Genomic DNA, 23,717 nt, shown 5'->3' with positions numbered 1-23,717 from the left:
CAAATCCTGATAATAATGGATATCATCAAGTCCAAAGTTCTACAGTCTAATGACTTAAAAGCAACTCCTTTTATATAAGAAGAACAGAATAGTAGTACTGTACGTGGTGAAAGGTTATTGGCTTTGGAGTCAAAGAAACCTGTATTCAAATCTTGCCTCTCCTTTTTTACTGGATGACTTTGGGTAGGAAATTTCACATCTCTGAGCATCAGAATCCTTATGTAAAAAATGCATCTAAAGACCCTTTTAGCTCTAAATCTATCATCCAACTAGTCTCAAATTTCAGGCTGTTTTGGTTTATTTTTCAGTTAATTTGTATCTTAAGAAACAATAGATAAAACACCAGTTCTGAAATCTGGAGGACTTGGATTCAATCTGACTTCAGATACTTCCTAGTGTGACCCTGGGCAAGTCACTTAACCCTGATTGCTAAAAGAAGAAAAAGAAAGGAAGAAAGGAAGAAAGAAAGAAAGAAAGAAAGAAAGAAAGAAAGAAAGAAAGAAAGAAAGAAAGAAAGAAAGAAAGAAAGAAAGAAAGAAAGAAAGAAAGAAAGAAAGAAAGAAAGAAAGAAAGAAAGAAAGAAAGAAAGAAAGAAAGAAAGAAAGGAAGAAAGGAAGGAAGGAAGGAAGGAAGGAAGGAAGGAAGGAAGGAAGGAAGGAAGGAAGGAAGGAAGGAAGGAAGGAAGGAAGGAAGGAAGGAAGGAAGGAAGGAAGGAAGGAAGGAAGGAAGGAAGGAAGGAAGGAAGGAAGGAAGGAAGGAAGGAAAGAGAAAGACAGAGAGAAAGAGAGAGAAAGGGAGGGAATGAGGAAGGAAGGAAGGAAGGAAAGAGAAAGACAGAGAGAAAGAGAGAGAAAGGGAGGGAATGAGGAAGGAAGGAAGGAAGGAAGGAAGGAAGGAAGAAAAAAGAAAGAAGAAAAAGAAAAGATATTCTAATAAACTGAATCACTAAAATTTACTGACTCAAGACCAAAGAGGACACTGTTAACTTGACTTTTTTATATAACTAGCCACATTTCTTGAAATGAGGGACTACTTTGATAAGGAAAAGAAAAACGTTCAGAATATTTCCCCCAACCTTCACATCCTCCCTACATATCACTGATCTGCTTAATAAAGGTTGTGCAGAATTCCCCCTTCCAAAATACTGGCAGAATTTGCCCAGATGAACTATCCCAGTCCCAGGGAGAAATATCTCCCCATCCTCTTAAAAAGTTCTCATTTTATACTAAATTGAAAATGTGCAACTAAAGTCCCATTCAATAAAGAACCTTGAAATGGAAATTAACTGAGCGCTGCTTTCAATTAATTTCTATTCCCAGAGGCCCCACACTTTCATTTTGTGTCACAGTAGTAGCTGAAAAGTCTTCCACAGTCCTGTGGTTGTGTGAATATTTGTGGTTGTGTGTATAAGTGAGAGTGAGAGGTAACTAGTCGGTAGTCCACTTATCCAAGGATTTGTGTGAGCATGTTCTGGATCAGTCTGTGGAAGGAATATTTTTGGTAATGAATAGTTATTGAAATTTTTATGGACTTTATAAGGAATCTAGTTATATCATCCAGGAAAAATGTTCAAATATAACTTTTTTATGGCATTTTTAGATCATTTTTCTTGCCATGCAGATGTTTCAGTCATGTTTGTTTATGACCCCATTTAGGATTTTCTTGGCAAAGATATTGGAGTGGTTTGCCATTTCGTCCTTTAGCTCATTTTTATAGATGAGGGAACTGAGGCAAATAGGGGTAAGTGACTTGCCTGGGGTCACACAGTTAGTAAGTATCTGAGGCCTGATTTAACCTCAAGGAAGATGAGTCTTCTTGACTCCAGCCCCAGTATTCTATTCACTGTGCCATTTACCTGCCCAGATAGATAATCACCAACTAAAATATATGGATTTGTTCAGTCTATCATAATGAATATATTAAGAAAATAGAATCAGAACCATCAGGGATTTTTAGAGGTGATCTGGTCCACTTTCCTAATTTTATAGATAAGGAAATGTATGCCCAAGGAGGTTTAAGTAACTCACCCAAAGATAATACATGTATAACTCAGTTGAACTGCTTGTCAATTCCCAGAGTGGGGAGGGAACAGGGAAAGGAGATAACATGAATTGTGGGAACTTTGGAAAACTTATGTATAAATTTGTTATTGAAATAAAATAAAGATAAAATTTTTAAAAATGAGTAACTCACCCAAAGTCACCCCTATAGTTTTTTAGAACCATGACTCAGACCCAGGTCCTCTATCTCCAAAACTAGTGCTCTTCCCCTAATACCACTGGCTCAAGTAGCACCTTTTTGAGGTGGTTAGAAACCAATAAAATTGAATCTCAGAGCTATAAAGACCTCCAGAGATTAGCTAATTCAACCTTGGCATCTGGGCAAGTTTGACCCTAAACCATGCAAGCTATTTAGCTGTGCAATCTATTTTTAGAGATCTCCAGGGAAGAACATTCCACTTCTTGCTCAATAGACCATTTCACGTATCACTCTTGTCCTAACCTAAATCTCTTTTTGCTTCAGTGTGAGATCATTTCTTATTTTAACCTCAGTTGGTTAAAGCACAGTGATAATGAGGTTAAGGTCATAGACTTGATCTCCATAGAATGCCAGTTAACTCAATCTTTGTATCATGGCTGCAGACTATGCTCATCTCACTTCTAACTCTGGTGATTTGTCTTGTACATAATATTCTTATTACTGCGGTTGTGGAAGGAGCAGTAAAAATCCCTCATTAATACTGATCAGCTATTTTCTAGACTTTTTGATAGCTTCTGCATACACAGCCTGGGCACCTGGATTGTTTCCAACTCATTGGTGAAGGCTAAGAGAATTTAGACTCAAAACAGTCAAGAGACAATAGACTTTCAATTTCACTCTGCAGTTTTTGTGACAACAATTCCCTGTAGGTTATTTTTAAGGGACAAGAGCTACTACCACAGCTCCATTTCTCATCTGTAAACTGTAGAAAGATAGAAAGTGGGGAGGGGAGAAGGGAAGATAAAGAAGTAAAGAGCTGGCATCACAACCATCTGGTCAAAGGAAAAGAGCAGGGACTATCAGTTATTACAAAGAGAAGATAGAAGCAGGGTTGACCTAGAAAAGGGTGAAGAACAATTCACTGTGGGGCATGAAGGAAATTTGGGGATAAAGAAGATGGCAAGGAGTTGTATAACGTTGTCTAATGTGGGAAAAAAAGTTTTTTCCCTTCTACTCTTCAAATTCCTGTGAAAGTTATTAGGTAACAAGAATATGTTCCAACCACTCTATTTTTCTATAGGTAATAAGCACGATTGTTTTTCTCTTCTAGAATAGTTATTCTATTTACCTTTTGTCAGGCATGAAGGTTTTTTAAAACTTTTTAAAAATCGGTGGACATATGGGTTTAATAATGCCTTTTTGTTTGTTTTTTAAACCTTACCTTCCATCTTAGAATCAATACTATATATTGATTCCAAGGCAGAAGAGTGGTAAGGTATAGGCAATGGGAGTTGAGTGACTTGCCCAGGGTCACAATATTGACAATGAAAGACTGCATATTTTCATTTTGCATATAGCCTATGAAGATTTCTTGCCTGTTTTTTCACTTATTTTTCCCTTATGTGGCCATTGGCAAGTCCTTTAAACTCAACAATTTTTTTTTTACTTTTCTTATTTATAAAATGAGGATGACAATAATACCTGCTATCTTATAGCCTTATTGTAAGGTTTAAGTGAAATAATGCATGTCAAATACTTTCTAAACATTAAAACACTTTATACTTGTCTATTCTTGCTAAATCTCAAGAGTCAATGTTTATCAAATACCACTTGTGTGCAGAAAGACATGAGGTGTGGAGTGGGAAACAAAAATAGCTAAGAGAGCTTTAGAGAAAAGGTAGTGTTGGCTTTCATACATGCTCAAATCTTTCCTTTTTAATATATCTGTAAAATATGGCTTTGAAGTGAATTAATTTTCCCCCAAGAGAATATGGCACATGAAGCCAAACAATCAGAGGTAGAGATGAGGTGATTAATTTTTTTGGTTACAGTAGCCCATGAAGGTCACGTATGAAGGTGTTATGGGGCTGCAGTATGTGACAGTGAAGAGAGAACCCACAGCAATGCAACTACAGATCTTTAAATTCCTAAAGCATTACTCAATGTAGATAAATTTATTCAACACACAATATTTGTATATTCAATACACAATTCCTCCTCTAGAATCCCAGAGCACTTTGTTTAGACCTCATAGGCACTCCTTTTATTGGGAGGGAATTTGGAATAATAGCCAGAGAATGATCCTGAAACCACAAAGCTCTGGATTCGAGTCATATCTCTGACACATACTGATTATATCTGAGCACGTCATTTAATTTCTCAGTGTTCCTGGCAACTCTGACACTATGAATTGCAAATGAAGAACCTAACGTTAGTAGAGTTTAAAAACTGTGAAGTGTGAATCAGACTTTCTTTTAGTACCCCTACTTAGTACCTCACCAGACACTAAGTAAGGGAGTTTGCAAGTCATTTGCTAAAATGAATGATGGGTGATAACTCAATCAGTCAGAAACTTGTGAATCCTTTGATAAGTGTTAACACCTTCAGAGGGTGAGAAGTGGATCCCACAGACACTCCCCCCCCCCCTCTCCCCCAGCAGTACTAGGCAATTTGGAAGCTGTGATTGACTCCTGTGAAGAGGGAAAGGGACAAGAAGTCACTATAAAAACCCTGAACTTCTTCAGCTAGGGGCAGTATTCTGGAGATAGTCTTCTGGGTCTACAATGGAAGGTAGGAATGGAGACTTGATTATATGATTTCTCCCCCACTATCTAGTGTATTTATTGCTTTGGACCTTAGTTTTTTCGGGGGCTGGTGGTGATGGTCTAATATTTTTTTGTCTGAACTACCCATTTCATTACTATTGGGAACATTCTTTGTAAGAACTCCCTCCTGTAAAGCAGACTGGTGATTTATAGTCTTGGAGGTTTCCCTTACATACTCCCCAAAGTATGAGCAAAGCTTTGTCTTGGGCCCTCTTGGGGATCTCATCAGCACCTCTAAGTTTAATTATCATCTATATGTAGGTGACTCCCACATGTATTTATTCATCCCTAGTCTCTCTACCCTAAACTATGACCTTATATTACCAGCTGCCCATTTTGACCTGAATGCCCCACTCAATATGTGTAAAATATAACTGCTCTTACAAGTCTACAAGTACCTAAATGCTCTATTTGTGTTGAGACACCACCATCCTTCCAGTTCCCAAGGTTTGTGCCCTCGAGGTTATCCTGAATTCTTCACTCTCAGTCACTTCCCATATCCAATCAGTGACCAAATTACCTCCAAAACAAAATTTCACATCTGTCACCTTCTCTCTACTTATACAGTCACTAGAGCAGCTCAATTCACATCACCTGTCACCTGGAAATTGCAGTAGCCTTCTTAGTCACTTAAGTCTTTTCTCCCTGTAACCCTTTCTCCTTGCGTTGCCATGGTGATTATCCCAGTGCATCTCTAACCTAGGCTTCTAACTAACCTGGACTATTTTTCATGCCTCTGGATTTGTAAAAAAGATATGACTGGTGGAAAGAATGCCAAGGTAATATTGCACATCTATATAAGAGCCAGAATTGACTCCAGAGATTTTTGGAAGAAATACAGTGGAGAAAAGGAAAGCCTTGGAAGCTGAGGCCATGTAGGGGAAGCCAGCTCTTCAACATGCCCTGATTTTCCAGGTTGCCTCCCTAGAGATTTTGGAGACTTTTCCTTGAATGAGATCAGAGACTTTCTCTTGGTTGGAGTAGATCTTGCTCCCAGCTAAAGAGCTTATTTATTCATATATTGTCTGGTATAGTCTAAGCTGTAAGAACTTTCCCAATTTCTTTGTTGTCTGCTTGGATAAATGAGTTTATCTGTTCTTTGTGATGGCCTTGTGTGTAACCAGCTTAGCAGTTAAACTGGTGATTGTAAGCTAAAGGCAATCCTTGCCCTTAAGAGTGACTGGATAAGTAGTTTTTGTTTTGTATCCTTAAATATCATATCCCAAGACTTATAGCATTTAAATGGGTGGGTCAGATTCCAGAGATATTTATCATGAGCCAAATCCATCCATTTAGATAGATCACCCTATGTGAGCCCATCTGTCTTACATGGATAGGTTCATAGGTTCAACAAGGTTACTCATCTGTCAATACTTTGAGAAGTAAATATAGACTCTGTGGGGTATGAAAGCCTCATGACACGGCCTGGATGCCCCTTTTCAGCTTTATTACATATTACTTTCCTTCTACATTCCAGTCAAACATGGCTATCTCTTATCATGGCACTGTCATCTTTGTGCCTTTGCACTGGCTGTTTCCCACGTCTGGAATGCATCCTCTCTTCACCTCCAAATCTTAGAAGCCCTTTCTTCCTTCAAGACTCAGCTCAAGCATCTCTTTCAATGGTCGCCTTGTACCTATACCATATATACACACACAGACACGCACACCTATGGATTGTCTCTTCTGATAGGATGTAAGTGAGCTCCATGAGGACAGTGACTATTTCACTTTGATTTCTGTGCTCTCAGCACTTAGCATAGATCTCGAGCTTAATAAATATTTACTAATTGATCAGTTTAATTTCTAGATTAAGTGACTTACTTGCCCAAGGCACATTGATGGTATGAACTACAGACAGGACTTGAATTGAGGTTTCCCTAACTCCAAGGCTGTCTCTTTGAGTTCAGTTTGCTCATTTATAATATGAGTGTTATTTATTATAATTTACTTATAAATTATTAAATATTTTCTTTAATTAATTTCTAGGATCCCTTCCAACTCTAAAATACCTTTAGTAGGTAACTTATTTTTTGATACAATAAATATTTGTTGAATTATATTTATGCCCTTTCTTCATATATTCTTTTTACTCTCATATTTCATTCAACTTAAAGGAGAAGCAAATAGGGTGAGGTAGAAAGGGCAGAGAAGATCTGGGTTCAATTCCTGGCTTTGCTATCTATTATTAGTTGTTTGACTTGGGGCAAAACCCTTCTTCTTTCTGGCTACAAACCAAAAATTTTACTTTTTTTTTGTAAAATGAGAGGCTTGGACTCAATGACCTCTAAAGTTCCTTATAGCTATGCCTCTTAATCTTTAGATTCCCAAGTACCAGTTTGATTTGGAAAAGTTCACTCATAAAATGAATATGGTCACTCCCTCCTCATCCCCCCCAAATTTTCCTGCTGTCACTTATGGTTGGTTTCAACTAATAGGTCCAATCTGAGGGACGTGACCTGATCATGGGGGTGACCATGCAATGCTAAAGCAACATCTGGACTCAGGGAAGCCACAGGCAAGATGGAAAAAACAAAACAAGGTTAGAATTCTCCCAAGTTCTACTTTCTACTCAGAAGCTGAGAGATACTGATCTAGCATTGCCTTTACCAATAACTGAAATGTGTGCTAGTAGAGCAGGTCACAGCTATTCCAGTTTCTATTATTCTTATTTCTAAAATGGAGAGATAATAATCATAGTTAAATGACAGCAATTAGGTAATTTACTTAAAGGGTACTATATAGGGACAGATAGTTCACATAGCGGACAGAGTGCCAGAACTGAAATTGGGAGGATATGGGTTCAAATCTGAACTTAGACAATACCTAGTTGTGTGACCCTAGGCAAGTCATTTAACTTTGATTGCCTAGTCCTTGACACTCTTCTGTCTTAGAATGATTACCAAGGCAGAAGATAAGGTATTTTTTTAAAGGGTACTAGAGATAGGAAATATTGTTAAGATGCTTCATACCAAGCAGGAATATTTTTCTTGGCAGTACTTGATTCTGAATAAATAGAGTGTTTCTGTGAAACAAGGATAGAATTTTACCCAAATATTTCTTGAGCAGATTTGTGCTGTGATTAGTAGATAATTACAAATCATCTGGATCTTATTGGAGGCACTTTCACCTTGAGGATATGAGGGTCTATTTCTTATAATACTGTCTAATTTATTCAGGGATCTTGGTTTTCAATTGGATCCATATAACTGATAACTTTGGGACTGATTATGTTATGACTGATCCTACTGAAATGCTCACTTGTGCTAGTATGCCCCCAAACAAGGCTGAATCCCAAGAATAGAGCAGTGTCTGGAAGACATTGGATATATCAACACAAATGAGTTTCACTTCTCTAGTTTTTACAACAGTATTTCATGCTACAAACTGGTCATTGCATGCAATCCATAGAGGGTAAACTAATTAAAGGATTGGATGGGTTGTCTTGCTTTCATCGCTGAAATGGTTCAGGAAGTCAAATATTTTTACAGACCTGCCTTAACTCTCTTCAAGGATGATAGTAATACTAGTTATGCATATTCATAGAGCTTTTAGGCTTGTAGGTCTTATCAGGTCTTTCACTATTCCCATTGCTCTCCATATCAGGTCCCTCCTGTCCACATTATCAGCAGAACATGTTCCCTCTTCCTCACTCTGTTCTTCTCTACCATTGTCTTTGTTGGCTTTCCAAATTCCCTTAGTATTGAGAATCTCCCTTTCCCTTCACTGGTTTGTGCAGGAGGCAGGGGAATAAAGCAAGAAGACCACAAATCTGGACAGAACCAGAGTGGAAGAAGACAGAGCAGAAAGCAAAGGATTATAGCTAGGAAAAAGAAGACAAAGATTTGGTAGGCAAATGAAAAGGGACAGCCTCCGTTGGTTCTGCAAGGTATTTGTCAGTCAAAATCTTAACCAGTTCCAGGGAATGTATCAGAGCATGAAGGAAGACCACATGGTATCCAAATAAGCAGAAATCAGTAGAGCTGACTGAGAAACTTCTCAAAATGGCAGAGCACAGTTTCAATCATATGCCACAGCAGTCAGATTTTGGGTTAGTCATCAAGATATACAGCCTGGAATGGCATGGGTCATCTTATTCCATTCTGATGCATTTGTTTCCTTGTCATATAGTAATGGGTAGTAATCCTGCCAGTTGTTCCATACTATATACATAGGTATTAAGATGATTATCCCAGAGTAAATCATTTTTATTGACCAAAATTCTTTATTCCCACAGGAGAGAATGAGATTATGCCAGTGAATAGCCCATCTACACAGATTTACCAGGTAAAGATACTTAGAATGTTTTTTGATAATTCCATATACAAATTAGTGCTTGATGATTCAGTTCAATAAACATTTATTTGGCACCTACTATGGGCAAGGCTCTGCAGATACAAACCAAAAATGTGAAAATTTTCTTTAAAAGGGAGATTATTTAATAATGCCTAGTTTAAATCCTCAATTAAGGTTATGGGATTTAATCAGGATCTGAGTAACTCATACTGGTCATGCCACTGAAAGGCTTTTACTTTGTTTCTAATATGTATAATTTATGTGACTATTAATTGCTTTCCCTTCTTTTACCCTTTCACTCATCCTAACTACAAGGTGAAAATAACATCAAAATATTGTTGCCTCTCTTAGGCACTTATTAATGTTCTATTATATTTTCATGTTTTAGCTTCCTAACTAGACTGTAAGCCCCTGGAGGCAGGAATTATGTCCAATTTCATCTTTGTATCTCCCATAATGCTTAGCAGAGTTTTGTACGTAGCAGACAATAAAGGTTTATTGCATGTTGTCTGAATGAATGAAATAGACATTTTCTGTACTTAAAAATTATCCAGATGAACTAAATCCTCCTTTTCCTAGTTTAGACCCATCATTAGATGAATTGAAGAAATAAAGCCTTCTTAGAGACAATGCAATGTTCCCTTTATTGCATTTATTGTTATTTAGTTGCTTTTTTTCAGCCATGTCCAACTCTTTGTGATCCCATTTGGGGTTTACTTGGCAAAGATGCTGGGGTGGTTTGCCATTTCCTTCTCCAGATCATTTTTCAGATTCTGAGGTAGACAGAGATAAGTGACTTACCCAGAATCCCACAGCTAATAAATGTTTGAGGCCAGATTTGAACTCAAGAAGAGGAGTCTTCCTGATTCCCAGCATGGTGCACCAGTCCACTGCACCATCGTAAACCCTCTTACAATTTAGCAAAAACCTAGGTTTCTGGTTCTGGGATGGTCCATTTAGCAGGAGGGTTAGTGTTGTCCGTAATCTTGTGTGAAATGCTTACTTGCAAAGCTGGGACCAGGGAAAACTGGGTAGTAGGTAAGGTCAGGTTTATCATTCCTTCACCTTACATTTTTATAAGGTAAATGCCAAGTCCTGTTGCATATGGGAAAAACTCTGTGCTAGAACATTAAGAAGTATTCATTCCCTGGACTTCCTATTGAATTCTTGAGCTCAAATATTCATACAGCAACAGGGTGACATGCTGATAAATGTTTAACAACCAGGCTGTGGGACAAGTGGGGAAGGGAGAGGGTAATATATATCCACACATTTACTTTCAAGTTTTATTTGTTGTGTAGCCATGTCTGACTCTTTGTGACCCCATCTGGGGTTTTCTTGGCAATGATACTAGAGAAGTTTGACATTTCCTTCTACAGTTCATTTTACATTTGCTAAATGAGGAAACTGAGGCAACATGGGTTCAGTGACATACTCAGCATCACACAGTCAGTAAGTGTCTGTGATCAGATTTGAACTCAGGTCTTCCTGACCCAGGCCAGGTGTTCTATCCACTACAGCCAATACTTTTAAGTCATTGTCAGCTCCTGGATAGCAAATGTCCCTTGTAAATTCTAACCTTGGTAGGATTGATCATGGTTTATCCCTTCAAGCACACTCAACAGAGTTCAGTTTTGTCTCTTTGTAGCTTGGTATGATTCTATGGCACTTTTTGGATTTTTGAGCAAGGTATTTGCCTGATGAGCAATTCCATTTCATTAAAACTAGGCTCTCGTTGGAGCAAATGAATACATGGATACTCTCAGAACTTCAGAGTTGGAGTTTGAATCTAATCCATGCCTGAAGATGTGGTACCTCTACCGAACCCAATATTTCTGTGGTGGTCTGGAGAGCCAGACTGAGTCTGAATGCAGAATTCAGCTAGAGATATTAGGCCAGCAGTTAAAAATGAGGGACTGAGATGTGGGGGAGAGGTAAGGGCTGGAAATAAGGCTGTTGTTGTCATTGAGTTGATAGTTCACGTTGGTGGAATTGATGACGATTTCAAAGAGAGTAAAGATCAGAGAGCTAAGGAATGCTGTTGGCATATGCCCATATTTAAAGAATTATCTTGGGAAAATGTGCAAATATATCACAACATACATAGATCTTGAATCCAAAGACAGACATATTTGGATAAGGACAACCTCACTCACTCTAAGGAATGTGGCAATAGCCAGGTTGGGTCAAGCAGCTCTGAGAGAAAATTAGACATCTGTCTAGTTTTTTAAAAATCCTTACCTTTTGTCTTAGAATCAATACTAAGTATAGTTGCCCAGGCAGAGGAGTGGCAAGGGCTAGGCACTTGGGGAGTTAAGTGACTTGCTCATGGTCACAAAGCTAGGAAGGGTCTGAGGCCAGATTTTAACCCAGGGCTTCCAGCCTCTGGGTCTGATTCATTTTGCAAATTTATTTAAGATGGTCATCATATTTTGTATATCTCTTTCAAGCTAGGAGCCCTGACATATACTTAAGACCTTAGAATTTTCTGGGAATATTATAATCTACAGAGCAGAGCCTGTAAAATTCAATCAAGTAGCACAGGGATTACTGAACCACTTACCTTGGAGCCACTATCAAAATTCCCATTATATAGCCTACTTTTCTAGAAGCCACCTATCTAATTTGATGAGACCCAGTGACCTCCAGGGTGATATGGATCCTGATTTTATTTCACCAAGTCAGGACCCATATCACCCTGTAGGTCACTGGGTCTCAGATTCACTATCTTTTTGCTTTTAAGATTTGGTATTCTTTTGAATATGAATTTAATATTTTTCTTTATTTATTAGGAAAATAATTAAGTAATTTCTTGGTACAAGCCCCTAAACCTAAAACCAGTTATAGCAGCGGTTCTTAACCTTTTTTTTTGTTTCATGGACCCCATTTGGTAAAAACCTATGACTTAAACAACTGAAGGAAATGGGGCATTTCAATTAAATGTCAATGAAAAGAAAGATATTACTTGTTTCCCATCCAAGTTTACAACCCTTTGAAATCTATCAAGAAGACATTTTGAAGGACTATGGACTTCAGGTCAAAAAACCCTGGACTAAAATACAATCCTGAGAAACAGAATGGTTCCTTTGGGGGACAAGGAATGGGGTATAGAAAAAAAAGAATCATCCTTGGCTATTTTAATCTTTTTCCCCAACAACAACAACAGACTCAAACTCAGACACAGACAAAGACACAGACACAGACTCAGACTCACATGCCTCTTAAAACCAATCCATGGAATCCCTGGGTAGTAAGTAGTCAGATTCTGGCAAGGAGAAGATGATCTTTCTTTGCCTTAAGTTCTGCCTTTTGTAGCGTTCTTGAGTTGGGAAGAATCTAAATCAATGACCTAGGATGAGGGGTTGGGTTGGGATGAGGGTCATCTTCCAGGTCAAGATGCTTTCTTGGCCATTTGTCTGGTTTCCCATGAGGTAAGGTACAATATACCTGGGAAAGTAAACGGCTTGCTTCAAGAAATATTGCCCAGCATTCTGGCTTCATGGAAATTTGCCTTCTTTGTGATGGTCATCCAATCCTATTTACATGTGACTTTGCAACATACCCTAGGACATTGTCCTGTTACCTGAGTGTGTCTCATCCTGACAATGAGGGAAGGCCTTTTGATAGAAGAAAAAGGCATATAGGTACTAAAAACTAATTGAAAACCAATGAAATTTAATCAGGGCATGAGGGATCCTTGGTGCAAAAAAAGTTTGGAAACCACTGACCTAAATCCATCATTTTAAGTGTTGAGGAGCTGACTGAGTAAAGCAAATAGAGAAACAGGAGAAGATTAAAAACAATAACTAGAATCTAGACACACCTCCCCATTTTTTTTTTGAGCCTAAGATGCCCTCTGTGGTGCCCTAGGCTTCGAAGTACATGTCTTCCCCGAACTTGCCTCCAGTGGGAGCCCGGCTCCAGCGGCAGGACGGAGGGATCATTACCTCTCTAGAACAGCTTCATGAAAAAATCAACGAGATGAGAGACGTGTTCAACTCGCTGGAGAACAAGGTAGACACCCATTTCTAATATGTGGGGTGGGCCGTGGGCTGGCCATTTAGAGAGGTCTAGAGGAAGCAGGAAAGAGATGTTAAGACCAAAATGACAGGATTTATAAGAATAGAGGGGAGAGACTGAAAAAATGAAATAACATATGGGAAGCGCTTTACAAATCTAAAAGCGCTATATAAATCTGATTACTGTTATTGTTATTATTGATAATAATAAGTGATGAGGTGCTAAAAATCTTGAGAGAATGAGGACTCTAGAGAGATTGTCTCAGGGATTTAATCATAAAGAAGATGAATTTTTCACCCTAATACCTGGCGTTTGTTTGTAAAGCATATTATTGAGAAGTATTGCCACCAGGGTAACTAGTACCTAATGGGCATGTTTACCAGGTACTTGAGATATTTACTGGTATATAAGACATTTTGGAAAGAAATAAGACAAAAGATAAAGGACTCCATTGTTAGTAACCAATTTAGAATCTAGTGTTCCCATACTAGTGCAATTAACATGAAATACTATTTATTCATTTTTTGTTTTTAAAAATTCTTACCTCTGTCTTAGAAATGATACTAAATATTGGTTCTAAGGCGAAAGGAGCAGAAAGGGCTAGACGGTGTGGGTTAAGTGACTTGCCCAGAGTCACACAGCTAGGAAGTATCTGAGGTCACCTTTGAACCCAGGACCTTCTATTTCCTTGGCCTGGCACTCTATCCACTAAACTAGCTAGTGGCTCCATGAAATACTAGTTAGTTATTCAGTTGGAGATCTAGTATTTTATCAATGAGGAAAAAAATCCTTTCTTTCAGATAGGAAGGCTTCAAAGTTGTTCTTTGGCTTGGGGTTGGGGGTGGAGGTGTGGAGGAAGAATAAGGCCATCTGAGAACATTTTTGGCAGTGAAATCTATTTCTGTCAGACAGTGGTTCTATAATATTTTTTGGGCCAAGGATCCATTTGAGCTCGAGTAAATTTCAGGGATTTCTCCCTTAGATATAGACATATATTTATTTTGCCTTTAATGCCTTACAGTAAGTATCTTGTTTTGTTTTGCTTTTTGCCTTAACAATGATTAAGTCTATATAATAAAAATGCTGTATCAGAAACAGTTTTTTTTTTTAATTTTGAGTTGATTCTGGTTTTGATTTGATGCTTTGGTCTATCTTAAATGACCTCATAAGATTGACTTGCATGGCCAATTTGCCATGCAGAAATCTACCCCTGAGATGGATAAACTATTAAACTAAAACCCAGTTGATTATATCCTTGTTGTTTCCTGGTTCCCATTATTTTCCTTGTCCATCATGCCTCACACATATGACAGGTCTTCCTTTCTCCCCTCTAAATAACTTCTTTGGTTTCAATTCCTTATTCTGCCCCAGCATTGTTTTCAAGTTCTAAGAATCCTCCCAAGAATCCCAGAGAACCACAAAGTCCTAGAGTATTTGCTGGGCAACATTACTTTGGGAGAAAATAATAGTTGGCATATACATATTACTTTAAGGACTACAACATATTTCATGTATTTTATCTCATTTGATCCTTTCAACAATATTGGAAGGTATCAATGCATGTATTATTATCCCCTGTTTTAGAGATGAGAAAACTGAGCTTTAGAGAGACTAAGTTTAAAGTCTTACAGTGAGAAAGCAGAGAGCTAGGATTAGAACACTAGTTAGTTCCTTAGATCTTCAGGTGCTAAGCTCAGTATTCTTTCCATTTCACTATGAAGTCATCTTATAGCAGGAAATGCTGTTGTAAGTTGGGACCATTCATTTCATTTGTTAGGATTGTTCAGATTTCTAAAGTGTTTAGACATACAGTGATCTGCTAAAGCTAAATGAATGCTGGTTCTTCTTCCCTTACAATAAAGGAAACATGTAGAATATTTATGAAAAAAAATTTAGAAAGTAGGTTTTGGACATGTAATTCTGAGGATTTCTGCTAAAAATACTTTTCTATCCCAGCAGTGAATTTCTTTCACACATATGAAATGAATAAAAATGAACTTAAAAACATCCAATTTTATTCAGAATTGTTTACCAAACTTACAATTCAGACATGGAGACAAATGACTATAGCCACAGAATGCTACATGCTCCGTTTGTAGAAGGTGATCATCGCCTTTTACTCCCGTAGCACTTTGCTTCCAAAGGTATTTTCATGTCCTTTGCTTTGTAAAAACCCAAGTAAATTTAAAATGTGTGATTCCAATTATTCCTAGTCATCTAGCTGGAAATTGGCTATTCCTATCCAATAATTCGGTTTGGAGTCTCCTTCCACCCTGCTTCTTTTATCCATTGGATTATGGAATTAAAGTTGGAAGGGGTTTCAGAGGTCCTCTAGTCCAAACCCATCATTTTATAAGGAAACATATCCAGAGAAGAGATTAGAACTCAGTTCCTCTAGCTCCACATTGTGGACTCTACATGAGAAATAACATCAGTTGACAGTCACAGCACTTTTTCCTTGTTTAAAAAAAAAAAGAAAAACCTTCAGAAATAGCTAGCTAGGGGGCAGCTGGGTAGCTCAGTGGATTGAGAGTCAGGCCTAGAGATGGGAGGTCCTAGGTTCAAATCTGGCCTCAGACACTTCTCAGCTGTGTGACCCTGGGCAAGTCACTTGACCCCCCATTGCCTAGCCCTTGCCAGTCTTCTGCCTTGGCTCCAAGACAAAAGGGAAGGGTTTTATAAAAAAAAAAAGAAAGAAAGAAACAGCTAGCTATTTCACTTTCCAACTTTTCATTAAAAATTATTATGAACTTACTAAATATCAACATTTCAACATATACAAATATAATTATATTATATATACATATATAATATAATACAATTCTTTATAAAGAATAGAAAAATAGCTTTATTTCCATCCTGCATGCCAACCAGGAACATATTTTCAAATCTATTCTTTGTGCATTTCACATAAAAATGTACCAAACATTCTTCTTCCAATGTCAGTATTACTTTTCTGTGAATTTTTAAAAAATACATATTTAACAATTAAAAGACTTTAGGGTTTAGAAGTACAGTTCATCTTAGTAAATTCCTTTCTGTTCTATTATTATGAGTTTTAACATGCACACTATGGAGAAGCATCTAATGAAAAAAGATTATTGCCTCTGGCCATCCAAACTTTTGTTAATAAGGAACAAAAGTGTCTGAGGCCAGATTTGAACCTAGGACCTCCCATCTCTAGGCCTGGCTCTCAATCCACCAAGCTACCAGCTGCCCCCATGGGCTTTTCATTTTTAAAAAACTATGAGGTACACTAGAAATTTACATTAGGGACTGTAAAATTATTATAATTTAAAAAATTTACAGTACCATTAATGCACCAGCAGGACTAAAAGGATAACTATGTGATTATACAATATATTATTCTTTTTCTCCTTTTAACAAATTACCCAGATAATTCATTTATCAGTTCAGATAATCAAGGATTTTCTTCTTAAATGGATATTAATTGCCATATACTAAGTTTTTAGATTACTTTTGCTTTTCAATAGTCTTAAGTTTTAAAATGAAGGGATATATGCTCAAAACATAGCAAAGAAGGTAGGTCTGACCATCTTTTCTACTTGCTTTGAAAAAAGAGTCTGTCCCTTGCTGTGATATTTCAAATACCTACACTTGTGACATTAACATGATCTAGAGAGAAACCAATGCCAAGATACATAGTTCTGGGATGCTACACTTAATTCAAGAATTGAGGGGTATCCCCCTCCTCCAGGGACATGGACCATTTCTAATAGTCTCTAAATCTTTTGAGCCTTTTGGGATTTTTGATAGAACTTGGTCAGAAAGAATTATAACTAGGGTGTTCATGCGTTCAACTTGCATATGGTAAAAATATAAAGGAAGTAGAAAATGATTGTACTGTCAGAGGGCACTCTTTTTTTGAAATCATTCTTCTTTCTCTCTACCCACAATCCTTTAGTTTACTGTTTTAATGATTTTTAGATGACCAGGTATCCCAGACTTGCTTGTTTGCCTCATTAAAGAAGGAAAATTCAGGAGCCTCATTTATATATACGTTCTTAATGATTTAGTTGCAGGCATTAGCCTCTGAACTCAAAACTGGTTTCACTGAAGCAATGCAGGAACTTTCAAGAATTCAGCATGGAGAATATGCTTTGGAAGAGAAAGTTAAGAGCTGTCGGTGCACAATGGAGGAAAGAGTATCAGAGATGAAGAATTCATTAAATTATTTCAAGGTAGGTATGCCTTTCAATTTTCCCTTTTGGTTTGTATTTTTTCGTCTTAGTAATTCAAGTAGGAACTTTACCTTTCCCCATAGTCATCTGTATAAGAGTTTCATTACCTTTAGATTTTTGACATGAATCATGGCCATAATAGAAATAGAACTCTCTTTCCTGGGGCTAGTATGAACTTTTACTCAATGTACCATTTAAAATTTATGTTTGCTCTCTTCTTTTAGGAGGAGCTTAGCAATGCCATGTCAATGATCCAAGCCATTACCACCAAACAGGAAGAAATGCAACAGAAAATTGAACAACTTCAGCAAGAAAAGAGAAGAGAGTCTCGCAAAGTGAAAACCAAGTAAGCAACTTGCAGGGAATGGTCCAACCTTCAAAGCACTGGATATTTTAATCTAATCTAACAAAGTGTTTAAAGTGTTTTCCATGTCTAAGATACATTTTCTGATCTGAGAATAAATACCTTAATTTTTGAGATCAGAGAAGTAAACTCCAGAGAGGCTTTGGAATGTGTCATAGTTGGAGGCATAATAAAAGAGTGATGGAGGACTTTGGTTCACAAAACATCTGTTGTCACTCTATCAAAGCAAAATAGATAATGCTTTCTTAATTTACCTTAATGATAATTTTATTCTTCAAAAAATAAGAAACTACAAAGGGGCACTTATATTGTAAATAGTTCTTCCTAATGAAGAGCAAATGATGGGAACCTTGAGAGAAATGTTCTCCCCTCTATTTACCCCTCTGTCTTGCAATTTGTGGCAGAAGAGAGGCATAGTCTTATGTGTACACCAGATTTGGGGAGAATAGATTTCTGAAGTTACAGGAAAGGATAGGCAGAGTCCCATAGACTAAATACTAACTGGGAAGTCATATCATGAGGGATGGGAAAGCTCATAAGAATGAAATTCAGAATATACAAATAATTCTGATGAGGAAGAAAAAGGGGAGTTTTCTAAAGAAAACAATGTGGATACACAGGGAACTCACTGACCACAGAAGATTTTGAAAGGAAGTATACAAAAGAGGGAGGCAAGGGCAGGTAATGGAAAATGAATACAAAGGAAGGAAGGAAGGAAGGAAGGAAGGAAGGAAGGAAGGAAGGAAGGAAGGAAGGAAGGAAGGAAGGAAGGAAGGAAGGAAGGAAGGAAGGAAGGAAGGAAGGAAGGAAGGAAGGAAGGAAGGAAGGAAGGAAAGAAGGAAGGAAGGAAGGAAGGAAGGAAGGAAGGAAGGAAGGAAGGAAGGAAGGAAGGAAGGAAGGAAGGAAGGAAGGAAGGAAGGAAAGTAAGCATTATTAAACACCTCCTATGTGCCAATTTTTGCTTTATAAATATTTCATTTGATCCTCATAACCAACCTGTGAGATAACTGCTATTATTATTATTATCATTTTATAGTTGAGGAAATTGAGACCAATTGAATTCATGACTTGCCTATGGTCACACAGGTAGTAAGTGTTTACAGAAGAGGAATATTCAAGGAAGATCTTGTACCTCATCAGATTCAAATCAGTAAAATAATAATTTTTAAAAGTTTATAAGTCAATATTTCTTTCAAATAACTTTTTAAAATAATGGCTTTTCTCCCAACAGGTGCAGAGCAAACCCTTGGCATTATTGGTATTATTAGATCTTTTGGTAGAATAGTTACTTCAAAATTGTTTGTTTTTGTTCCTGTATTGCCCCAGGAAACTTCCTCTTTTCTGAAAGCTACAAATATAAGTTGATTTTTTTTTCATTCCCCAAAGAACAAGGCTTTGTTAAATATTTTGAATACTTTAACTTCTAGAGGAAGAATGGGGGATATATGTAAGGAAGGCCTGAGCATTCAGTCCCTTCCTCATAGTATGTGCACAGACTGACCTACTTACTGCCAGCCCTTGTGGAATAATCTATGGAGATGGTTTCCAGGGAAGTGTGAATCATATACTTTTATGAATCTGGAGGAGAAGCTGTAGGTTATCAATACATTTTTTAAAATTGAAATCCTTACCTTCTGTTTTAAAATCAATATTGTTTATTGGTTCCAAGGCAAAAGTATGGTAAGGGATGGACAAATGGGGGTTAATTAATTTAGTCAAGGTCACAGAGCTAGGAAGTAACAGAGGTCAAATTTGAACCCAGGACTTCCCATCTTCAGGCCTGGCTTTCTATCTACTAAGCCACCTGGCTGTCCTCTGTAGGTATCAGTTTTACCATCTGCTCTATATATCCCACTGTCTGCTTTTTCATCTTGCAATTGAGCTACAGGGAAAAGAGGACACAGATGAGTAACTGAAAGGGTAACTAGTGTTGTAAATAAGAGCAGATCTTTGGAAAATGGAAGTATTTTTCTGTAATAACACTTACTTTATGGGGGCAGAGGGCTAATAATCTAAATTTCTAGCCTCCAAAGCATTTAAAATTGGTACTGGTTTTATCATTGTTTTCTTTCCCTAGAAAAACACAAAAGGAAGAGCATGCGTCTCCAGCTGGATCTGCACCTACCCAAGGTAGTCCTTTCCGCTCAATCAATATTCCTGAACCTGTTTTGACAAGTGAAGATTTTACAAATATTTTGCCAACTCAGGCCTATGAGAAAGGTACAGTTTGCAATCAGGCTAAATTCTCTGAGTGATTTGGGGTTTTACACATAGGTTTTTGGTGACTGTGAGAAATGGCTGCCTTCTCTCCATCTCCATTGCTCTATTGGCAGAGAGTATGTTTGTGGAAATTTCCCCCTCATGTCATTGAAACTGAGGAAAGTGCTGGGGATCTAAGAGCCTATGGCATCTTCCCTAATTTAAGCTTTGCCTTTTGGGAAAAAAATGTGACCTGAATATTTCTAAATGAACAAGAAGATAACTTTACAAATATGAGAAAGTGACATTTAACTGAAAGTACAGGCTAAAATCTTATATGGGCTCAGAACTAAAAAAAAACCACACAACTTTTACAAACCCACACATTTTCACAAGTAGGGAAGTGCAACGAGACAAATTTGTCTGAAAAAGATTCTGGGGGTTTAGAGGACTGACAGTTCAATATGAATCAGCTGTGTGATATGACAACCAAGAACATGGATGTGATCTCTGCAGCTTTAAGAGAAGAATGGAGAGAGATATATATATATTATATATATAATATATATAATATGTATATATATATATATACATATATATATATGTATATATATATATATACATATATATATATGTATATATATATATATATATATATATATATATATATATACACAAGAGAAGAATTTCCAGGATGAGGAAACTGAGAGACCTGCTCAATTTTGGTCTAATCAAACTAAATCTGGAGTGTTGTGCTCAATTCTGTGCACCATTTTTTTAGGAAGAACACTGATAAACAAGGGAGTGATTAGAGGAAGTTAACCAGAAAAGTGAAAAGTCTCAAACTGACATGCCATTTGAGGATTCATTGAAGGAACTGGATGAGAGGTGGGACATGATCCCATCCTCCAATATATGATGAGTTCTCACCTGGAAGTGATATAAGATGTATTCTGCTTGGCCTCAGTTGGCAAAACAAGGAGACATGAGTAGAAGTTGTATAGACAAATATAGGCTTCATAAAAAGAAAAACTAACAATTGATGCTTTAACTAATAATTAAAAGTACAGTTGGTCAGAGTAGCTAGGTGACTTAGTGGACAGAGAGGCAGGTCTGGAGACAGGAGGTCCTGGGTTCAAATTTGACCTTAGATACCTCCTAGCTGTTTGAATCTGGACAAGTCACTGAGTCCCAGTTGCCTAGCCTTTACCTCTCTTTTGCCTTGGAACCAATACAAAGTATTGATTCTAAGACAAAAGGTAATAATTTTAAATAAAAATACAGTTGGTTGCCTTAAGAAATAGTGAATCTGCCTTCCCTGGAAATCTTCAAAAAAACTAGAGTAGGGAGGTGGTTTGCATCGATGACCCCAGAGATCTCTTCCAAATCAAATATTCTGTGCAGATATATCTAGAGTTATGCCTGCTGCTTCCATTGCTCAAGTTGTGGAATTCAAATACAATAAGCTAACAATACTGAAGAGAGATGGGCATTAGAATATGGCCTTGATATCACCTATAGTGCTAGAGGAAAAAAAAAAACTCTTCTAAGAAGTCCACAAAGTCTTGTGAATTGGCATTAAATCAGCAAAATACATGAGTTAATTAGTCAATATCAGTTAAGCAGATTTTTTGGTTGTCATGTAGATTAAAAAATAATCTATGACCAAATGGTCTCCCTTTCTGTCTGTTATACTGGTTTTGTATAGACACAATCATTGAAAGACTAAGGCTAAAATGCTTTCCAACTGGAGTGTAAACTATTCATTGACTCCTATTCCCTTGTATACCTGAGTCATCAAGTACAGTGCCATGTATGCAGTTGGTGATAGATAACTGCTTGTTTCATACATCAGTATTTGAAGAGCCTATTTATTTGTTGGTATGGGCAATCATATGATTAAAGTAGATTGGCTGAAAAATACTTCCTACTGGGGCCATCTTGGTAATCTGCCTCTCTAAATTTGGTTATGCTGGTCCTCAGCTAATAAGTTTATTCCTTCTTCCTTGGTCATGGACTCTAAGTTCTTCCATTTTGGTGTAGGACCTGCTAAAGCTTACATTTCACTAGTATAGCTTCAGGGACTCTGATTCACTTCCATACCACAATGAGGCATCAAGGTAGAAGATTATGGTTGAGGTATAGTGAAGGAACTAATGAAAAATTTACCCATTCAGTTGGTCTAATTTTTTTCACCTAGTTGACTGACTTTTCATTGTACCAATCAATTCTATGTGTCATGTAGATTTTGCCTACAATTTATTCAATCTAGCCAGATAAAATCAATATGCCCAAGGCCCACATGAAAATCTGACATCAACTGTATAGAAAATGGACTTTGTTTTATTATTTTGAAAATTACATGAAATGTAACTCTTTCATTTTATCTTCATTTAAATTTTATGGGAAGCTTGAAAATTCTGTGTACCTGAAATGTGGATAAATGTCTGTGATCTTTTCACTTAGTGCTATGGAAAGCATAAGGAAAGGATGGTCAGATTGGGAAAAGAAATAGGACGGAATTAGTGAAAACTGTGAGTTTGTTAGCACATTTATAGAGCCTCTGTCTTGGTATAGCTACCTCCTCTCTAGAAAACTGACTAGGCCAATTAAGGTTGGGATTTGGGCATCTTGAGGTTGTGCCTATAGAGTACGAAGGGGAAGATTTATAATTATGTGAATTGTTGAATCCAGTAAAGACAGTTAATCTTGATAATTTAAATCCACTTGAGGAAGGGTACTAAATTAACCAGTCAGTGCCAGTTCTTCTCTTCCCTTTGTGTGATACAGCTGTAGTTATAGCTATTCATATGGAGCTTAACTATAGCTAGGTTGATATGAATTTGAGAAGTGTGTCAAGGAAAGAAATCCTAATATGGACTGTTGTAGCTTAGATTTAAATTCAAGGTCTCGGAGTGAAAATTTCAGAGAGGGTCTCTATTACTCAATATCAATTGGAAAATTTTTCCCTTCACACCCATAGCAGCTCAAATGAGTGAAAAGCTTTCTTTCTATTTTTTTTTACAGTCCCAGAATCCAGACCAGCTCATGTAGCAGACAGTAATGTGAAAGGAATAATGGGTCCTGGTGAGCATAAAACTTTAATTTTTAAAAAATTCATTTCTTCTGTTTTTATATTACCATATTTCCCAAATATATTCCTTCTCTCTCCCTTACTTAGAAAGCTATCCCCTGTAGCAGAGAACAAAACAGAGACAAAAAGTAGTTCAGCAAAACCAAAAACACCTCAATTAAATCTGACCGTACATGTTCTATTCTTCCTCGTTACCTCTCCAAAGAAAGAGAGAGGTGCATTTTCTTATCTCTGTTCCTGGTCAAGGTTAGCCCTTTCAGTCACACATATTCCAGTTTTATTTGGTTTTGTTTTTTCAATTTACATTGTTCTAGATTTTGCAAAAAAAAAAAAAGTTTTCCTGGTTCTGTTCACTTCACTTTGTATCAGTTCATAAATCTTTCCTTGCCTTCAATATTCTTCATATAATTGTTTCTTACAGAGTAGTAATATTCTATTACATTCATGTTTCAAAATTTATTTAACCATTCTTTAACCAATAGGTATCTACTTTGTTTCTAGTTCTTTGCAACAACAAAAAATACTGCTATAATGATCTTGGGGTTGTAAATCTTGAAATTTCTCAGACTTGTGAATGTTAAAAATTTCCCCATTGGGGAATTCTCAATTGGAACAATTCCCTACTGGGAACATTCCACATTTGGATGTGAGAACTCTAGTTGGATCAGAAATGGGAGGACCTCTACTTGGTACTTAGGACTGCTTTAGGGGAAAAATTCCTTGCTAAACAATGAGGG

General features: G+C 37.1%; 1 protein-coding gene across 4 annotated transcripts in view; it reads left to right on the top strand.

The window, feature by feature from the left end:
• ARHGEF33 (Rho guanine nucleotide exchange factor 33) overlaps positions 1-23,717 on the top strand; it is a 102,944-nt gene that overhangs the window by 21,910 nt on the left and 57,317 nt on the right. Inside the window, exons 2-7 of one of the 4 annotated variants that reach the window (XM_016424709.2) lie at positions 9,043-9,092; positions 12,972-13,115; positions 17,159-17,323; positions 17,548-17,669; positions 19,765-19,907; positions 22,914-22,973. In XM_016424709.2, coding sequence (XP_016280195.1) covers positions 9,057-9,092; positions 12,972-13,115; positions 17,159-17,323; positions 17,548-17,669; positions 19,765-19,907; positions 22,914-22,973 — 670 coding nt within the window. In that variant the 5' untranslated portion in view covers positions 9,043-9,056. Of the gene's footprint in view, positions 1-7,243; positions 7,348-9,042; positions 9,093-12,971; positions 13,116-17,158; positions 17,324-17,547; positions 17,670-19,764; positions 19,908-22,913; positions 22,974-23,717 lie in introns of all 4 variants that reach the window. The other 3 variants (XM_056793428.1, XM_056793387.1, XM_016424714.2) reach the window with 3 other exon arrangements.

Source organism: Monodelphis domestica, chromosome 1, assembly GCF_027887165.1.
Source record: "Monodelphis domestica isolate mMonDom1 chromosome 1, mMonDom1.pri, whole genome shotgun sequence".
NCBI lineage: Eukaryota > Metazoa > Chordata > Mammalia > Didelphimorphia > Didelphidae > Monodelphis > Monodelphis domestica.
Note: the sequence above shows the minus strand (reverse complement) of the source record. Positions and strands in the feature narration are given on the sequence as shown.